We start from the raw sequence: 18,824 nt of genomic DNA, 5'->3' as shown, positions 1-18,824 counted from the left end.
ATCTCTCTCATGTGCTACTCACCTGGAGGGCAGCCATGAACATAAAGACAAGTGGGGCTGTACCACAGGCCTTGCCCCTGCCCCTACCCTCGCATCAATTGCTGGCTCCACCAAAACATTTTTTTTAAAAAAAATTACATTTCTCGTATAATTTACAAAGGCTACATATTCATAAATATGCACATTGCAGCCAAGCGCAAAGGATGAATAAAGCCCCACCTCCATCAGTCATCATGCGCTGCAGCCCATATCTCTATCTCTGTGTTGTATCCTGGTTGAGATAAATGAGACAATTATGGATGCACCTGAGATTAAGTCCCATTGAGCTTAATGGGGCTTATGTCTGAGAAGATTGTATGGTAGATCCAATTCAACATAGATAGGCTTCCATTGATTTACGCAGGCCAAAATCTGTGATGGATTGTGATTTAAACAGATTCCCTTTAAAATAATTAATGTATGTAGGTTTGTTGATTCAAGTTATTACACAGTGTGCAGTCGTAAATGAGAACTGTTGCAATAACTTAAGAATTCCTTTTTGATTAAGAGGAATTTATGCATGGACTGAATATGGATTAGTGATTTCTGAAATTATGCCCTAGGGATCCACCTTCATATTGATTCCACCCACCCCCCACTCCAGTAGCTACAAACTCATCAAGTTAATGGATGTTACTAGTATGCCTAGTTCCAACAACAGAGATAACTCTTTCATGAATAATTCCAAACAGTGACTCCAGGTGATTGATTGCAGGGGTTATGAATTGGAGAGATAAATGACTTCTTCAGTATGCAAATACAATACAAGGCAATAAACACACACTGGTGCAGATCAGTGCAAAACAATAATTGCAATTAACTCCAGTGTCACAGACAATCTACCTGATATACATTTCTGCTGAAATGCCACAGTCTACTGTCAGGTATGCTGCTGAATTTAACCCTGCCATACAGCCCTGACACAAAGAGCCCCAGCCCAGCTGGGATTGAGCACAACAAAGTTGCGGTGAGTGATGAACGGCCCAAGGAGAGAGTTGATGGAGATGCAGATTGCCATGTAAGATGGATGGGACACATCCGGCAGCCTGAATGGGGATTGCATATAATATCTCCCGCTCTTGGTGGCATGCTCATTACCATGTAGATTCAAATCCAAATTTGCATCTGCACCTCCCCCGCCCCCGCCCCCCGCAGTTCTCAGTCTAACAAGGGAAAGGGCTGGATATGATTGACAAGAGTCATGGACCCATTTGTCAAATAAAATGTACAAATCCTCAGATCAGGTATTCTTGCTAAACCAAAAGGTTGACTATGGTCATTTCCAGGTGATTCGTTCGGGGATGAACCAGCCTGATTTGTTTGATATATAGTTTGCAGAGAGATCAGATGGCAACAAAGCTTTATTGAGAATAGATTGAATCTTTTTGTTTTGCTTTGCAAATGTGCTGCTGCCCCAATCATGGGTAGTTGCTACTACCAATCAAGGCTGCCCTTTCCTGTGTATCACAAAATCAAAGTTACAGTGGTACCTTGGTTCTCGAACTTAATCCGTTCTGGAAGTCCGTTCCAAAACCAAAGCGTTCCAAAACCAAGGTGAGCTTTCCCATAGAAAGTCATGCAAAATGGATTAATCCTTTCCAGACTTTTAAAAACAACCCCTAAAACAGCAATTTAACATGAATTTTACTATCTGACAAGACCACTGATCCATAAAATGAAAGCAATAATCAATGTACTGTACTATAAAATAAATAAGACAGTACTGTATTGTAGATGATGAAAAATTAAAATTAAAATGTTCTCTTACCTGCACTGATGATAGTCATTGTTTGGATGGGGGGCTTTTATCCACTTCCACAGTTACACAATCAATCAATCAGTAGCCGAACTGGGTTCCACACAGTCACAAAAACAAATTAATCAAAAAAGCCTCAAAAACAAAAACACAAAATAAATAGCAAAAACAAAAGCCCCAAACTTAATAAGTTTCAGAAGTCCATTTGACTTCTGAAATGTTCCAAAACCAAGGCACAGCTTCTGATTGGTGCAGGTGCCCCAGAAACAATAGCTGACAGCCACATCAGATGTTTGGCTTCTGAAAAACATTTGAAAACTGGAACACTTACTTCTGGGTTTTCGGAGTTTTGAGAAGAAAAGCGTTGAGAACCAAGGCGTTTGAGAACCAAGGTACCACTTTAGTTCTTTAGCCTTTGGGCCTGCACAAGCCCCTTTGAAAAATCTGGGAAATCCTGCAGTGAGGATGGACATTTATTTAAGCTCCCCCTTTTCAACCCACCCTCTGCTAGTCTAGACTGGACTGGGACATTGGCCAGGCTGGCTGGGAAGGATGGGAGTTAAGAACATAAGCCAACAAACCCACTGGACTCCAGCGATATCTGGAACGCTGTGGAATCCCCCAGTGCCGGCTCTCAGCTTCCAAAAGAGCCTCTGTAAATTTTTAGGCCAGAATGGCATTGAAAAAATGAGAAACATCATCTGCATCAGTTGAGTCTATATGTTGGGTTGAAGAGTGCCAATTTACTCATTAGAGCAATTCCAGTGTGTTTTAAGCAGTAGCTATTTTGTCATAGACAACACTGAAATCAGACAATTACAGGGAGACAAATCAGGCTCCAACGAGATCTCAAGAGGGGTAAAAATTAAAAGGACAAGTAGGAAGAAATGAAGGTTGAATGTTGGCAGCAGAGAAGCTATTCAGATGCCAGGAAACCTCCTGATGAAGCAGAGGCAAGTGAGGAGGCTGCCTGCAGGAATCTGATAAGTGACTTTTCAGTTGCTGCCCCCTTCTCTGTTCAGAGGAACAGAACAGGCCCCCTGAGTCTGTGTGTGTTTAGAAGCTTTATGAAAAGAGATGTCTTTCCTATATTGTTCTCCAGCACAAAGCTAGCAACAGATGAGGGTTATCTTGGAATATGAACAGAACAGGTTGTTGTTCTGTGGATCCCAGCGATTTCCCCATAAAAAGGAGAAGTGGTATCTCCTACTGCATCAGCCTAGCAGTATCCAAGCTGTGAAGTCATTTGTGGTCCTCACTAGGAAAAACAGGTATGATAGCAAGTTTTCAACGGTATCTGTTATGTTTTTCTTTTGAAAAGTTACGTAACACATTTGCACAGCCAGTGTGTTGTCATGGTTAGTGTGTCTTGGCGGGAGGGACCTCTAAAAATTACCACTGATCCCACCCACATGCTACAACCAGGAGAAAGTGAGAGGGTTTTCCATAGGGCCCCATGGCAAGAGGCCCCTTAAACCTGGAGATGATCTTAAGGATGAGACCTGAACCACACAGCCCATTAACGAGTCATTCTATGTGTTTTTCCATGGAACTGCAAAATCAACTCATGAACGGGCAACTGTGAAACAAAGAGGCCAGACAGAGATTTATAATCTTTCTTCTTCTTCTTTGGCAATCACTTGTAGCCAAGTAAGATTGTCTTCCATAAACACGATTTTAACAATGGGTCCGTAAGTGACTGTGGAGGCCAATTCTGGATACACATGTCCTTCCACAGTGGGGACATATTTTTCCGGGAGGGAGGGAGTTGATCACGGTGTAGATTTGCCAAGCGTGTCTTCCTCTTAGCACGTTTCTCCCTTGCGTCCTGAGATCGAGTGTCTTCAAAGCCCATGACACCTTTGGAAAAGGCTGTTCTCCAACTGGAACGCTCGCAGGCCAGTGTTTCCCAGTTGTCAGTGTTTATACTACATTTTTTAAAGATTTGCCTTGAGACAGTCTTTAAACCTCTTTTGTTGACTACCAGCATTACGCTTTCCATTTTTAAGTTCGGAATAGAGTAGTTGCTTTGGAAGATGATCATCAGGCATCCACACAATATGACCAGTCCAACGAAGCACACTTTCTCTAACTACCAGTTTGGACATTGAGGTTGTTGTTTTTTAATGGTGGATCGAAGTCCCTATGTAAGGCTTATAAGGATGCTATTCTGAATGTAAAGCAGTTCCAATGATACAGAAAGAAATGTGTCTATGGGAAATTGGGAGTCTTCCTCTGCAGTCCTTTCCATTAGTGCCTCACCGGATGTGCTTGACATTCATACTATATGTATATGGAGCCAATTCTGTTCCAAAAACGTGTGTGTGTGTGTTTGGATCCATTCAGACTAGGCCTTTGTACATGTAAGGCCTGCTCAACTTGTCCCTCAACATGCTGAATGCAGCGGATTGCAGGAGCCTCTGTGAATCTTATAGGGTTGTAGACTATGAAGTTGTCTTCTTCCTGCAAGGACTTCTGCTTGCACAATATAATTTCTCCATCTTCAACTTCTCCCCTGTGTGTCCTCCCCAAATTTGTTCTAGGTTTCTTTAAATGCTTCCCCTTTCATTTGCTTCCATAGGGAGGGAAATGAAATACTCCAGCTTGCTCCATGTCTCAGGGGGGTGTCAGGTGAATGGGAAGACTATGGATCCTTTGGATCACTGTTTACTGTTGATCCACTCCTAGCATGCTCCTTGACAGCAGTGGTAGGGAGGGCCGCACCAAGATCAGATCTTCCCTCCTCAGACCTTTCACTCTGCCCTTGGAAGGGAAGACCTAAGACAGACATTCTATGGTCACCTGGGATAGCCCCAATATCTTCTTGGTGGCTGCTGTAGGTAATTTCTGGTCGTCCTCTTCAATATAATGAAGTTTCTGTTTGTTTGCTTTTGCAGACCCCAATAAAATCTCAGGTTTACTAGACTCTCTGATTACTGCTAGACTTTTAGGTAATTCATGGTAGCTTTGGAAAAATTAGTGTGATGTAAAGTCAAAGAATTTATTCTAACGGTGAGCCTGCTGCTTAATAACCATTGCTTAGGGTCATGTAATTGTGGAGGCAGTCAGGCTCAAACCGCTCTTTCATTTTTCTTTGCACTTTAATTAAATTAATGATTTTCCTTCATACACCAAGCAAAGGAAGTGGCACACACACACACACAAGATTTTGATATTTTCGTGCTCATCACAGAAGGATGAGTGCTAGCACACCCAATCAGCCATTTGTGTGCCTCTCGTCCAAATGCACTCCAAAAATAAAATTTAACTGAAAAACTAAACAAAGCTAATCATCTATGCAGCAAAATCAAAGTCTTTGCATTTTAATAAGCTTCCAAGCAGTGGGCTCCCTGTAAAATGTAAATTCTACTTTTCTACAGCTTGAACAAGTTTCCACTTACCAAACACTAATGAGAGCTACAATTTCCAAGGGATACAAATTCAGTGGTGATTAAAAGTTTCTGCAGATAAAATATTAAATATTCTGTAGGCAAAAGGGGTGTGTGTGTTGGTATTACTGTGATCCTGATGTCTGTGTTTTTTAAAACCCTTCCAAGAACCAATAAAATCCGTGGAATTTCCAACATCCTGATGCCCACACATAGGTGCCGAGCAAAGAAGTGTTAAAGTGAAGCACCAATGCATCATTTTTAGCACTACAAGGACATCGTGGCAGAAATTCAAGCTCGTGCAGTGCTGCGGAGTTTCAGAGTACAGATGAAAAGTAAAAGACACATACTTCAGCGAGTATAGGCTCCAGCCATATGCTGATCAGTTGCTGAGTGTTTATTAAACTTAGCTCTCAAAAGATGGGTAATAAATGCATAGTTCAATTATGCATGCTAATTTTAGCAGCTAGCCAATTTGAAAAGCAGGCAGATCAAAACAAAATGTGCAAGCATCGGGAGACAGCTGAGAAACAAGGATTGTTACAGCAGGATTTGGGTCTACATCTGAGGCAGTTTAAGCACTTGGGAGGATTGGGATGCAGAAGCCCATTTGGAAAAAGGCAACTGACCAACCGGATCAACCTAATGAGAGGCAGTGTGGTGTAGTGGTTAGTGTGTCGGAATCCAGCATCGACTGAGCTCTACGAGTGAGGCTTTCTCCCGATTGAAGTGCAGAGTGTTTGAGGACCGGGACATTTGCATGGAAACCAAAATGCTTGTTTACAAAGCTATTGTACTACCAACCTTACTATATGCTTGTGAAACATGGACCACTTCTAAAAGCCACCTCCAACTCCTCGAAAGATTCCATCAATGGTGTCTCTGAAGATTTTTACACATCACTTGGGAAGATAGGCGAACTAATACCAGTGTACTGGAAGAAACAAAGATCACCAGTGTTGAAGCAATGATTCTTCAACATCAACTTTGTTGGACTGGTCATGTTATGTGGATGCCTGATTATCGTCTTCCAAAGCAACTACTCTATTCCAAACTTTAAAATGGAAAGTGTAATGCTGGTGGTCAACAAAAGAGGTTTAAAGACTGTTTCAAGGCAAATCTAAAAAAAATGTAGTATAAACACTTACAATTGGGAAACACATGCCTGGGAGTGCTCCAATTGGAGAACAGCCATTTCCAAAGGTATCATGGGCACTCAGACTCAGGACACAAGGAAAAACGTGCTAAAAGGAAGGCACGCTTGGCAAATCCACACCGTGATCAACTCCCACCCAGAAACCAATGTCCCCACTGTGGAAGGACATGTGGATCCAGAATTGGCCTCCACAGTCACTTACGGATTCATTGTTAAAACCGTGTTTATGGAAGACAATCTTACTTGGCTACGAGGGATCGCCAAAGAAGAAGAAGTGTGTCGGACTAGGACCCAGGTTCAAATTCCCATTTGGCCAGGAAGCTCACTGGGTGCTCTTGAGTCTATCCTACTTCATAGGGTTGTTGTAAGGGATTAAATGGGCAGGGGGGGGGGAGCCAAGGAGAAGCCCCTTGAGCTCTTTGGAGGAAAAAAATGGGCATTAAATAAAATAACTAGGAATTTGTTTATTTATTATCTAACAAGGCAAAATAGAAAAAAAAAAAACAATTACACCTTGATTTTGTTTCTCAGTTTTCTTTTTTATTGGCGGACACAGTGTTAATTCCTCAGAGTAACAAAACAACACAGAATTTGCTATTCTATTGCATGCATTCAGTCCTCGTACCACAACCAAGTCAGCCAAGTCTATTCCCTTGGTGGCATTGCCCAAATGCAGGGGCAGCTAGATATCAGGCTTGATGGATCTATTTTGTTTTCTGCTTGGACTTTGAGATCCACCAACCAGAGCTAGATGCAAAACGATGGCACCAGGGGATGAGGGTTGGGCTTCTGTATACTTAATATCAAGCACCTGCTGTTCAGCCCAAGGATTTGTGTTCAGGACCAGAATAGCTTTCACAGTCCTTTCACACATCAGTCAATCCCTGGTTCCCCCACTTCCCCAAACTTTTTATCTTTCAGCAACCTGATTTTGGGAGTTGGGAAGTCTTTTTGTTGTTGCGAATGATGAACTCTTGCCGATCTACTGCAAATCACCCTGAGACCTACCAGCAGATGCTGATGATTTACTTTCTGCCCATGCCTGCCCCAGTGCATATTTACATCAGAGTTCATCAACATTGCAAATGCTTCACCCTGCTAGCTTTAAGCACATTCCCAATATTGGTTCTTTGGCATCGCTTTGGTTTCGGCCAAGATCCTGACTTGTCCCACCAACATTGCACTTTAACCTTTTGCTCCTACAGGAGAAGGGCAGGATTTTTAACCGAGTGGCAATTCATCTCTAATTGTGGAAAAATGCAATTAGGTATTATCACCTAACTGCAATTACTTGTGGAGAAAGTCACCCGTCCCTAAGCAGTGACCCATGCTACATTAACAGTCTGATGTTATGAATCGGCGTTTGTCTCTGGAAGCTAGCCAGCAAAATTAAAAGGGAATCAACATGCTTCTTTGAAGTCCAGCTGTCGAAGTCATTGGCTCTATGCATCAGTAAATAAAAGCCGAGCTTTCATTGCCGTTGCTTATGAGGAACCCTTTCATAAATACATTGACCGTTGACATCAGGCTTGTGTTGTTGACAACACTCATCAAATGAGGTTCCAAATTGTGGGTAGACCATGTATAATACACAACCCTCCGGATATCATGGACTCCAATTCCCATCACCCGTAGACAGCATGCCAGTGGCCAGGGAGGATTGGAATTGTAGTTCATATTATCTGGAGGCCACCGCATTGGCTAACCGCATTGGATGGTCTTCAGGATGTAGCAGATTCTCAATGGTTTCCCACACCAGTCTGCAGAGGGATTCCTTTGCTGCCTCACAGAGTCTACTATCATCCAAGTCTTTGAAGGGGCAGAGGAGGATGTTCTGGAGTGAGACTTACCATGTTCAGCTAGTGGACGACACATTCGCTGGCCAAGTTCTAGAAATCAAAGTGCCCTTTCAAAATAGTTCCACATGCTGGAGTTAGAAGGACCATTTAAAGTTTCAAGGCACCACCAAAGCAGCATTTTAAACCTGCAGGTTGTCATCTAGTACACTATTGCACTTTTGAAAGAAGCAATCTATAAAGGAATGTTTGATATAATACAATAGGCACAAGTCATTATAATACAAGTAGAAAACAAAGCCATAGAAAAAAAGCATGTTGAGCACCGTTGGGGTATAGGTTGTATCTCTTGTTCTTTAGACTACGTAAACTGTCACTTACAAAAAAAGTTAACAATGAAATCTGACCACAATTGCTTGTTTCTCTCTTTCCAAAAGAGATGCTATTAGGTTAAAGAGTTATTCTTAGGTACAGGAGGCTCTCTTATCGGTTGCAGGGGGCTTGGCTGTTCATTTAAATGTGCGCTAAGGTTTTCTGACGTCAGGAGGGAAGAATTAAAGACGATCTCGCTCAAGTCTGACTTGATGGATAAAAAATGTGGATCTTCGCAGCTTAAGGGCTCCTCTGCTAAAACCTGGGTGTTCTCTCGCGTCATCGCCACATCAGACGGCGATTTCCTTTTCATGCGCGTGTACGATTTGTCAAGATTTTCCATGCCTTGGTCGGTTTTCTGAAATCGTCCAAAGAACCAGATGAAGAAGCCAAACAGTGCGAAAGCCAGTAGACATGGAATGAAGGCCAGGCATTTGACATCTAGGCTCGCACCAATGTACCGGCTATGCAGAAACATGTCGCCTTCAGCATAGGTCTTGTTGGTCAAAGGGTTAATGTTGTTTGACCTCCATTCCCAAGACAGTTTGGTTCTGTTGAGGTCCTTCAAGCTTTCTGAGTCTTCTACTGTGTAAATCTTCTGCCCAGGACCAATATATTGACCATATTCATGGGGCTTGTAAAATATTTGATTCTTCCACATGTTCAGATCCAAGATCAAAACAAGGAATATGATTCCATAGTTAAACCACTTGCCTGTAGCAGAAAGAAAAATAAGGAAATCATAGGATGAGTCAATCTGTACCAGCACAGCAAAAGGTACAGGCAAAGTCACTCAGAAGAATATGAAGAGAGCATTTTCAGTTAATTTGTACATTGAGGTTTGAATTAAATATGCAGTAGAGTCAAGATTGGTGACTGAAAAAGTTTTGCTGTTTCAGAATAATGTCTCGCTTTATAATAAATCATTTGGGAACGGAAACCCAAAAGTACAACAAATTGAATTCATCTGTAGGTGACCTGTGGGTTTAAAATACTAGGAGATGCAGTGTAGATCAATAAACCTAAAGAGCAGCTGTTTTGGGACACAAAAATCCTTCCAGAAAAATAAAGGCCACATCTAAAGGACCATCTTGCAGGTTACTAAAGTGTCATTAGGACTGATCACTCATTTGTTCAGAATTAGTGCTGCTGCTACTGTGGTGAATGCTAGATTCTATGCAACTCACTTCAAGGAGGGCAGAAGGTGGAGGCCTTGGGCATTTATGCAGCAGAAAATTCCTGTAGTCAAGCATTCAAGGCTAGAGATTTGTAGCAACTGGTCTATGCCATGCTTGCCTAACACTACTGTTGTAACTGATGCTTGCTTCTTATTAGGTAGTACGGTAGTAGTAGTAGTAGTAGTAGTAGTAGTAGTAGTAGTAGCAGCAACAGCAGCAGCAGCAGCAGCAACAACAACAGTATTTCTTTCCTGGCCTTAATGATCAGGTCCTGGGGAGGTTATGACAATTTAAAAATACAATATTAAAAATTGTTTACAAGATATTATGATCAGGAGAAGAGGATGGGTCTTGAAAATCTAGTGCCACCATTTAAGAGCTGCCACAGAAATGCTTTCTCCTTGGCCACCACCATCAAGTTCTGAGCATGGTGGAACTACCAAGCAGGGCTGTGGGAAAAGATTCCTCACCACCAGTGCCACATGGTAGGTGAGATAATCAGCGGTCGAGCTAGCTGCTCTGGCTCCTGGAGTGACTCACATGCCATGCACCTGGGGGCGGGGCAATCTGCCCAGGGGTGGGGTGATTGTGCCCAGGGTGTGTGATCCGGCTTGGTGGCGTCGGGGGGGGGCGTGATCCAGCATGGCCATGACTGCACTGCGGTCTGTGATCTGGCGCGGCGGCGATCGTGTCCGGGGGGGAATTTGTCACCCCCCCTAAGGGATGATACCCAGGGCGGACTGCCCCCACCCCCATTCCTATGCCCCTGGTGATAATGTGGCTTCCCCACGTTTGGTCAGGTTCAGACTGAAATTTACCCCACCAGCACTAGTCACTGACACTCCCATTACATTGCATATAGGTCATTAGACTACCCATGTGACCTACATACTCCACAGCAACCATGAAGGGGAAGGAACAATTGTGTCCGTGGCTCTGCTCATCTCATCATTCCACCAGGTGAAGAGAGCCCTGACAGGAACATGAGACATATCTTTAAGGAGCAGGGGGAAAGGTTAGAGGAGAAATGATAAGAACCCTGTATTTAGGTTGCAGATTCACTTCCACCTGGAGTTGGATTGGGTGGCTCCTGCGGACCAATCAGACTGCTGATTCTGGATCCTATTGTTCTATGATTATTGTGTTCTTCAGGGCAGGGCAGCTTTCGCATATGAAGCAAAGAGCTTCTTTGTTGCTTACTATGTCGCCACAAAAACTCCCTCTTTATTCCGCAAAGGTGGCAACCACACAATCACAATGCCTGATCTCCCACTACAAAGGAAACAACCTCCTCATAAATGTGTTCAATTAGCTCCCCCTCAGGTGCTCCAATCTGCTGAATCTATGTGAACTGCTGTCTGGATGCTCACTGGTAAGATGTCCTGGGAATTGCCAGAACATGTGAACACACAAATTGCTCTGCCTTTATCCCTCTGTTCTACAATGAGCCATCCATCTCTCCTAATAATAGCTGGCTTCCATGGAACTATCGCTTCTAACTTATGAGGGTTCTCTCCTCCCACCTGGTCAGCATAAACCCTGCGTGGCTGCATTTCAGGAGGATTTTTTTTTTACGGATGTCAAAGCCATCCAGACCTTCTGTTTCCCATCCCCAGAAAAAGAGGGGGAAAAGAGAGCAAATTAAGGATCAGCTCTTTGTCTGTGTGGATTTCCAGTAGCTAATGTTTCAAAATGCTGCTGTTTGTTTAGCTCTTTCATCTCAGTTACAGCCATTGCAAGGAGCATCAAATCCTTCTGTATCTCCAGAAAGCACTTTGCTGCTATTGAGTGCTTGCGAGCATGTTTGCAGACACACATACCGTACTGTACACAGATGAACAAAACAGGAATCCCTCAGAGACCTTCTGGAACATCCGCTCTGCTTGGATTGCTTCGCTTTGACCTCTGACCTTTCTATTTTTGCCCACAGGGTCCCCGAGGCATCTTTCTGTCTGGAGTGCCTGCAGTCAGTCCAGACACGCATCCTCCACCTTTGCTGTAACCACCAGCCTCCCTATTCTGATGACAACCAGCAGCGAGATTCTTTCAGAGTCTGGCGGAGACAACTTGGTTTCTTAAAACACTGGGTTTCCTTCGCTGACCTTTATTTCTAAATCTGCAGGCATTTTCTAGCATGGTACATATTGATCTCCAGCATATCTATTTCAGTTGGAATGACTGTAAGTGTATTGTCAATCTTTATACCATAAGGGAAACTCAGAAGCTGTTTTATACCAGCTCAGATTATTCATCCACTGAGTCCCCTGTTTTCTCTTTCAGGGGTAGCTATTGTAGAAACCATAGCTGCCAAGTTATCCCTTTTTTTAAGGGATTTTCCCTTATGCTGAATAGGCTTCCTCGCGAGAAAAGGGAAAACTTGGCAGCTAATGTAGAAACTCTCAATTGTTCCTGATGATTGGCCGTGCTGGCTGGGGCTGCTGGAAACTGGAATCCAACAACTTCTGGAGGGTGTGGTTTTGACTATCTTGGACTTGGATCTGCAGTCCACGGTCTCAGGGAGCAAATACCTTTCCCACAGACTGCTACAAGATTCTTAATTGTACATGCCTGTTAGGCTTCAGGGCTTCCTTCCCTGTGGCAGTAGATAAACAGAATAAAGGAAAAGGAATCTTCTTACCAGTTGGAAACTTTAATAATCACAGAAAGAGAACAAAGGACCCATCTCCCAGGAATGGCAGTGCTCCCAATTAAGGATCTCACCCCCTTACATCCCTATTAATCTACATCACTTCTACATCTTGTAATCTGAGTTTGTACCCTCTGTGCTTTGTGTGCTTTCTGTTCTGCCACTTTCTCAGCTTTTCTTGACTTTGGGGAGAGCGGAGGAATGCTTGTCAATCTGTTAACCCTCTCTCTCCCAGTGTTTCGTCTCTTGGGTGTTCCCCATCCAATATTTCCCAGTTTCTGCCTTCTGAACCATGTCCCTCTGCAAACCACTGTTCCAAATCTATACTGTCCTCCTGCCCCTGTGAAGATTCAGGATCTGGAGCAGGAGCAGGGGGAGGGGGGGTCCCCACCATTCCTTCTCAGTGCAGCCCTCCTCAGCACGGATTCTGACAATGCCAGGGTTTTAACCTGGGACTTTCTGCATGCAATGTATTTTCCTGGATGGTTCATCCCACTTTGCTGCCTGAAGCAAAATGGGAAGTGCCACTCTGCCCTGTTGCTGCTGCCACCAGCACCACCATAACTGGTCCTGCCACTACCACATGTACCACCCTGCACCACCACATCTGCACTGGCAGAGAAGCGATTCTGGCACTGGGACTGATTTAAGGTGATCTCTCAGCTGAAATCATGCAAGATCTTGTGCACTCTGCAAGTTCTCATATGATTTTGGTCAGATCTTGGCTGAAACATGGAGATGCTCATTAAAGAGACTGAAATAACCCCCCCCCCCTTGCTCAATATTGCAAGTGTTTATATATTTGAATCTGAATTACCTGGACCTTTATAGACTATGCATCCAGTGTGGCTGGATAATAAATAGATTTTTTTTAATAAAGGAACTAGTCTAGCCCCTGAATCTATTTTAACAAGGAGAGTGGATAACCAAACTCACTTCTAAGTCCTACAAATCTCCCAGGGTACCATGGAAACTAGGCTATGCTGTGTATTTACATAAACTGCTGCCTAGGAAAGAAAGCACATGTGTTTGCAATGAGCCATCTGTCAAGGGAAATCCAGATGAGTTAAGCAGATGCAAAAACGCAAGATCTCTCTATGCACACAGAAAGAAGAAAGAATGGAAGCAAGACCGAAAAATATTTAACATGGACTAAAACACACATTTGGAACTCCTCGCTACAAAGGGATTTAATGAGAAGTCATAGCGTGGGGGTGTTAATGGAGCATAAAATAATTATGGTGCGCATTAGGGCACACGGGTGGCGCTGTGATCTAAACCACAGAGCCTAAGGCTTGCCGATCGGAAGGTCAGCGGTTCGAATCCCCGTGACGGGGTGAGCTCCCGTTGCTTAGTCCCTGCTCCTGCCAACCTAGCAGTTCGAAAGCACAAACTGCAAGTAGATAAATAGGTACCACTCCAATGGGAAGGTAAACGGTGTTTTCGTGCGCTGCTCTGGTTCGCTAGAAGTGGCTTAGTCATGCTGGCCACATGACCCGGAAGCTGTACGCCAGCTCCCTCGGCCAGTAAAGTGAGATGAGCGCCACAGCCCCAGAGTCGTCCGCGACTGGACCTAATGGTCAGGGGTCTATTCACCTTTACCTTTAGGGCACAGCCATCGGTATTGTTGTTGATGTTTCCGTCATGCTGGTCTTGACAGAGACCTGATGAGCAATGTTGGAGAGCAATTGGCACTGACCTTCTACAGGCTTGTGGCTCCCTCACTTCAGAGTTCAATTTGAGGATTACGGAGACAATTAGTTAAAAGAGGTGTTCCATTCTGTGACACACTGGCTCCACCATGCACTATTAACATATGCCATGCTCAGGGATTTCTCGATATTTTTTCTTGTTTATAGACCACGTGGTTGAGGTGATAGATTTTGCACTGAACACATTGATTTGATGTCCATTAATGGAGCCAATCTAACAAGAACGACAACTTGAATAGAATGAAATGGGCTTCGGACGCTGTGCTTCCCCCCCCCCCCCAGCACATTACAGGCAATTCGCATTTTATCTGGTCACACACTCACAGCCAATCAGGTATCACATTTATGAACCTGAGTTTTACAGAATGCCTGGTAGCTGAAAATGCAAATTTGGCATTCCTTTCGCAAACTGATTATACTCAGCCTGTGTGCTAAAGGTAAAACAAAAGCAAAATAACTCTCGTCCCATAAAACCGAAACCAAACCCATAAGAAGTGGGTGGATCTCATATGGTCTGGAAGGATTGAAAGAAAGCTGCTAAAAGCAAGACAATTCTTAGAGACTCTGAAGTACAATAGGAAAGGGCGGCTAAAGGTAAAATTTCAAGTGACAAAGGATGTTCGGGTGGGGAGTGTAAATACTAAAAAGACACATTTCTAAACATTACTCAGAAAATGAAGTTGAGAAATGCATGTCCTTTGACACTGTTGATCTGGGTTTGGGGGCCAAAGCATGTCTTTGAGTATCTGGTGTGATGGCCTAATATCATTGGCCCACACCAGGGTCAGGAGCCATTTCAAATTCGGTCAGGATTCCAGAAAATCCAATGTCTGGACCAAAATAAACTCTAAAATAGCTTCTGAAATGTGACTTAAAATCTGAGTTTGCTGGGAATTCTGTATTTATCCTGGACAGGACTGTTCTAATGCAGCGGAGAGTCCATGTGATGCCCTTCAGATGTTGTAGGACTCCAACCTCCATCAGTTCCAGCCACCATGGACAGGGATGATGGAAGCTGCAACCGAGCAGCATCTGAAGGGAACCACGTTAGTTCCCTAGATCTATTAGAACTGTTCTCTCTGTGTTCTGCATGCTAATCTTATGCCAATGATCTGAAAAATACATCACAAGCAACTTCTGGCTTTTCATAGACCTCTGCTGAATCACTGCTGGAGACCTTTAACCAGCCAGTTCCAGGCCACTTCATCTTCCAAGTGCCACCAATTATTTAGATGTCCTGCCAGCTACAAGCACAGAACCATTTCCAATTCCTCCTGTGAGTTATTGCTGCACAATTGGAGGACACATTCCTGGCAGTGCCAGAATGCCGGGTAACAGGCAGGGATGTCCTCCCAAAATGCTTTTTCCAAAGTTTTTTTTTTTAAAGAGAGAGAGAGACCATTTCCATTTGGCTGTTCTTCTGACAACAAAATACATCAGAGAAGGCATGATGTAAAGCCTTTTGGCTGGTCCATGTGTGTCGTGAGTGGGAACTTCTCTCTTAGAGAAAGGGAGGGGGAATGGAAGAATCATGGGTAGATTGTGTTGTTGGCAGTTTGGTATATTCCCTTCCTGTTTTTATTTTAATCCGCTGAACAATACCCATTTCTTGTTGCCAGCTTCTGTGATCTATGCATGGCCTCAGGAGATTTCATAGCTACGGCATTCATTTTGCACCAAATGGACTGAAAAACAAACATAGCCACTTCATAGACAGGGTGCATCATCTCCAAAGAACTTGTTTGATCAGTAATTCACATCACCTGAAATATTTTCAGGTGTTGTATATATTCATCTAGATTTGGATAGGGAATCACAGCGTGTCTGCGAGCAAAACAGAAAGCTTAGAAAAGGTCCAAAGTTTGAGAACTGAGCTCAAAACTCAGCATTGATTTAACAACAGATGGGCCTAGCAAAGCCCACCCAAAGGGATTTTCTCATGCCGAGTTGATGTGCTTTATGATTCTCCTAAAAAATGGCACAGAGCTGAGATAAAGCAGGCTCTTGCAACTCAAAACGATGTGACATGAATTCAAATAGACTGATTTGTCTAGGAAATCTAATAAATAGAACTTATTAATTCTGAGCTGGAAGAAAAAAAAACATTCTACAATCCCTGTTCATGGGCTCATTCTCCAATTAAATTATGCCCTTCACAAAAAAATATCCCCATTAGTTTATAGAGGCTGGGAGAGGGAAGAGACATTGGCTAACCACAAACAGCCTACTTTTAAGGAGCACTAGAATGAAAACAAAGAACATCAAATTCCAACTGCCATATTAATGTATCTCATTGCCAGTGGCATTTCCTTAATTCCCAAATAATCAATATCCCCACAGCACCTCCTGTTTCCTCTTGATTGCTGCATTCACCAGAAAATGTTTAATTATCTTTGCTCTTTTGACCAACAGTAGATCTTTAATTGCCACAGCCTGCACTATAATTTTTTTACCTATGGTTTGGATCTGCTTCACCTTCTCCCGCTAAACATACTGGCAGGTGACTCCCTATGGAGGGGTACAGAGGCAGCAGTGTGTGGAGGAATGACTCATGGTTTCAGTTGTCTCTACAGGAATACACAGAGTATGTGAAACAAGCAAGAAGAACTTGAGCTCTAAATACAGGATGGTAAATATGGCCTAATAGGCCATATTTACTGAAACCTGATGGGATGACTGGAATGTAGAAACTGAGGGGTACAACCTGCTCAAAAGGAACAGATCAAACAGAAAGGTAGGAGTAGCAGCAGCAGTAGGTCCAACAAATTCCTCAATGTCCTCAATTGACAATTTCATTTCCCAGAAGGGGGAAGAAGAAACAAGGGAATTATCTCTCTTGGACCTGGGACTCACCAACAGGGAGAAACTGATCGATGAAGTGAATGTACAGGGAACCTTGGGAGGAAGTGATTACGTCCTCTTGGGTTTCCTTAGACATAGGCAAGGGAAAACTGAGTGTAGTCAGACATGTACTTTAAGAAAGCTGATTTCAAAAGCTTAAGGGTTAGAAATGGTCAGAAATGGTCCCATGGTCAGAAATACTTAAAGAGAATGAAGTCCAAGATGGTTGTCAGTTTCTTGACAGGGATATCTATGTTTCCATTCCTTTCTTACAGAATTAGGACAAGCCCTACCAAAAACACACCTCTCTGAAATCTGACACATATTACTCTGCTCTTAAAAGATCTGCACTGGTTGCCAATTCGCTACCAAGCTCAGATTAAGTTGTTAACACTGACATATAAAACACACATACAACTTGGCTCCCAAGTATCTGAAGGAACACCTGCTCCTACATTGACCTGCCTTGGGTAAGATGGGGGGGGGCAATGATTGCAGTGACACTGTCAACTGTGCTTTCAGGGGCAATCTCTGTCATGAAATGACTTGCACCATCCCTGTATGCTTTTCAATGATTGGTCAAGACCTGCCTCTTTACCCCAGGCCTTTGGGCATATTTCCTTCACCTTTCTAGCTATGCACTGATGTACATTTCAGCGGTCCTGAAATCTCCCTGGTGCCAGCTTGGTGATCACTTGTTTATAACCAGGAAAGATGAGTTTTTAATATGGAGTTACCACTGATGTTTTTACATTAATAAGATTGGATTTATTAGGTCTTTCAATAATGGGTAGCTATAGTTTTATAATCTGATTTATACTTGGCTTTTACTCATTTGGTATTTTTCTCAAAATGAGAGGGGGTGTATAAATTCTAAAAACAACAACACTGATCAGGCTTCCTCATGACGGTTGCTAATGCATAACAAAGAATGTGCACATTCATTGATGGATATCATGTCATCTAAATGCCATTTTCCCATCCTAAAGCAGAACCATTTGGAAATTCAGATTCCTCTTAACATTAGAGACTGTTTCTGCTATCAGAAAATCCTCTCCCCCTCCTTCCCTTTGAGTGCCAGGAACATCTACAGCAGGGTTTCCCAAACTCAGGTCTCCAGCTGTTTTTTAGGACTACAACTCCCATCATCCTTAGCTAGCAGGAACAGTGGTCAGGGATGATGGGAATTGTAGTCCAAAAACTGCTAGAGACCCAATTTTGGGAAACCCTGATCTACAGCTGTCATTCTGCTTCTAGTTAAAGCATTGCTGCTCGTTTCAGGAAGCCTTTCCAACATGAGAACAAAAGAGAGGCCAGAAAAAAAGATACAAACAGACAACAGATGAAAGCTGAACTAATCTGCAGTGACATGGGGCAACCTGTGATTCCTAAAGACACACATCTTAGAGCTGTTTTGAAAGGCCTGATCTACACGAAACAGCAGGTGGTTTTAGTGAAACTGTTTCAGGCACGCACTATTTCAGGCTACAGGTGTGTGGCTGTGTGGCTGAGTCCTTTCCCATAATTCCCAGGAATGCCATCTACTTAGAATCCTAGAACTGTCACGTTGGAAGGGAACCTAAGGCTCATCTAGTCCAACCACCTGCAATGCAGGAATCTCAACTAAAGCATGACTGGTGGCCATCCCACCTCTGCTGAAAAACCTCCAAGGAAGGAGGGTCCACCACCTCTGTTCCACTGCTGAACTGCTTTTACTGTCAGAAAGTTCTTCCTGATGTTTAGTTGAAATCTCCTTTTTTGAAACTTGAATCCATTGGTTTGGGTCCTACCCTCATCAGCAGGAGAAAACAAGACATGCAAGACTTCAACTCTGAAGTGGTACAGTCCTGGGATCGGAGTGAAGTAGCAGTGGAAGAAGATTGGAAGAAATTCAAATTTTATTTAAAGAATAAGCGTATAATAGATTAGAATCAGTGG

General features: G+C 43.2%; 1 protein-coding gene across 2 annotated transcripts in view; it reads right to left on the bottom strand.

The window, feature by feature from the left end:
* Nucleotides 1–6,858: 6,858 nt before the first annotated feature.
* Nucleotides 6,859–18,824, bottom strand: part of TMEM117 (transmembrane protein 117) — a 198,117-nt gene continuing 186,151 nt past the window's right edge. For both annotated transcript variants that reach the window (XM_035128607.3, XM_035128605.3), the window contains exon 8: nucleotides 6,859–9,222. In XM_035128607.3, coding sequence (XP_034984498.1) covers nucleotides 8,582–9,222 — 641 coding nt within the window. In that variant the 3' untranslated portion in view covers nucleotides 6,859–8,581. The remainder of the gene's footprint in view (nucleotides 9,223–18,824) is intronic.

Source organism: Zootoca vivipara, chromosome 9 (genome assembly GCF_965207765.1).
Source record: "Zootoca vivipara chromosome 9, rZooViv2.hap1.1, whole genome shotgun sequence".
NCBI classification, from domain to species: Eukaryota; Metazoa; Chordata; class Lepidosauria; order Squamata; family Lacertidae; genus Zootoca; species Zootoca vivipara.
Note: the sequence above shows the minus strand (reverse complement) of the source record. Positions and strands in the feature narration are given on the sequence as shown.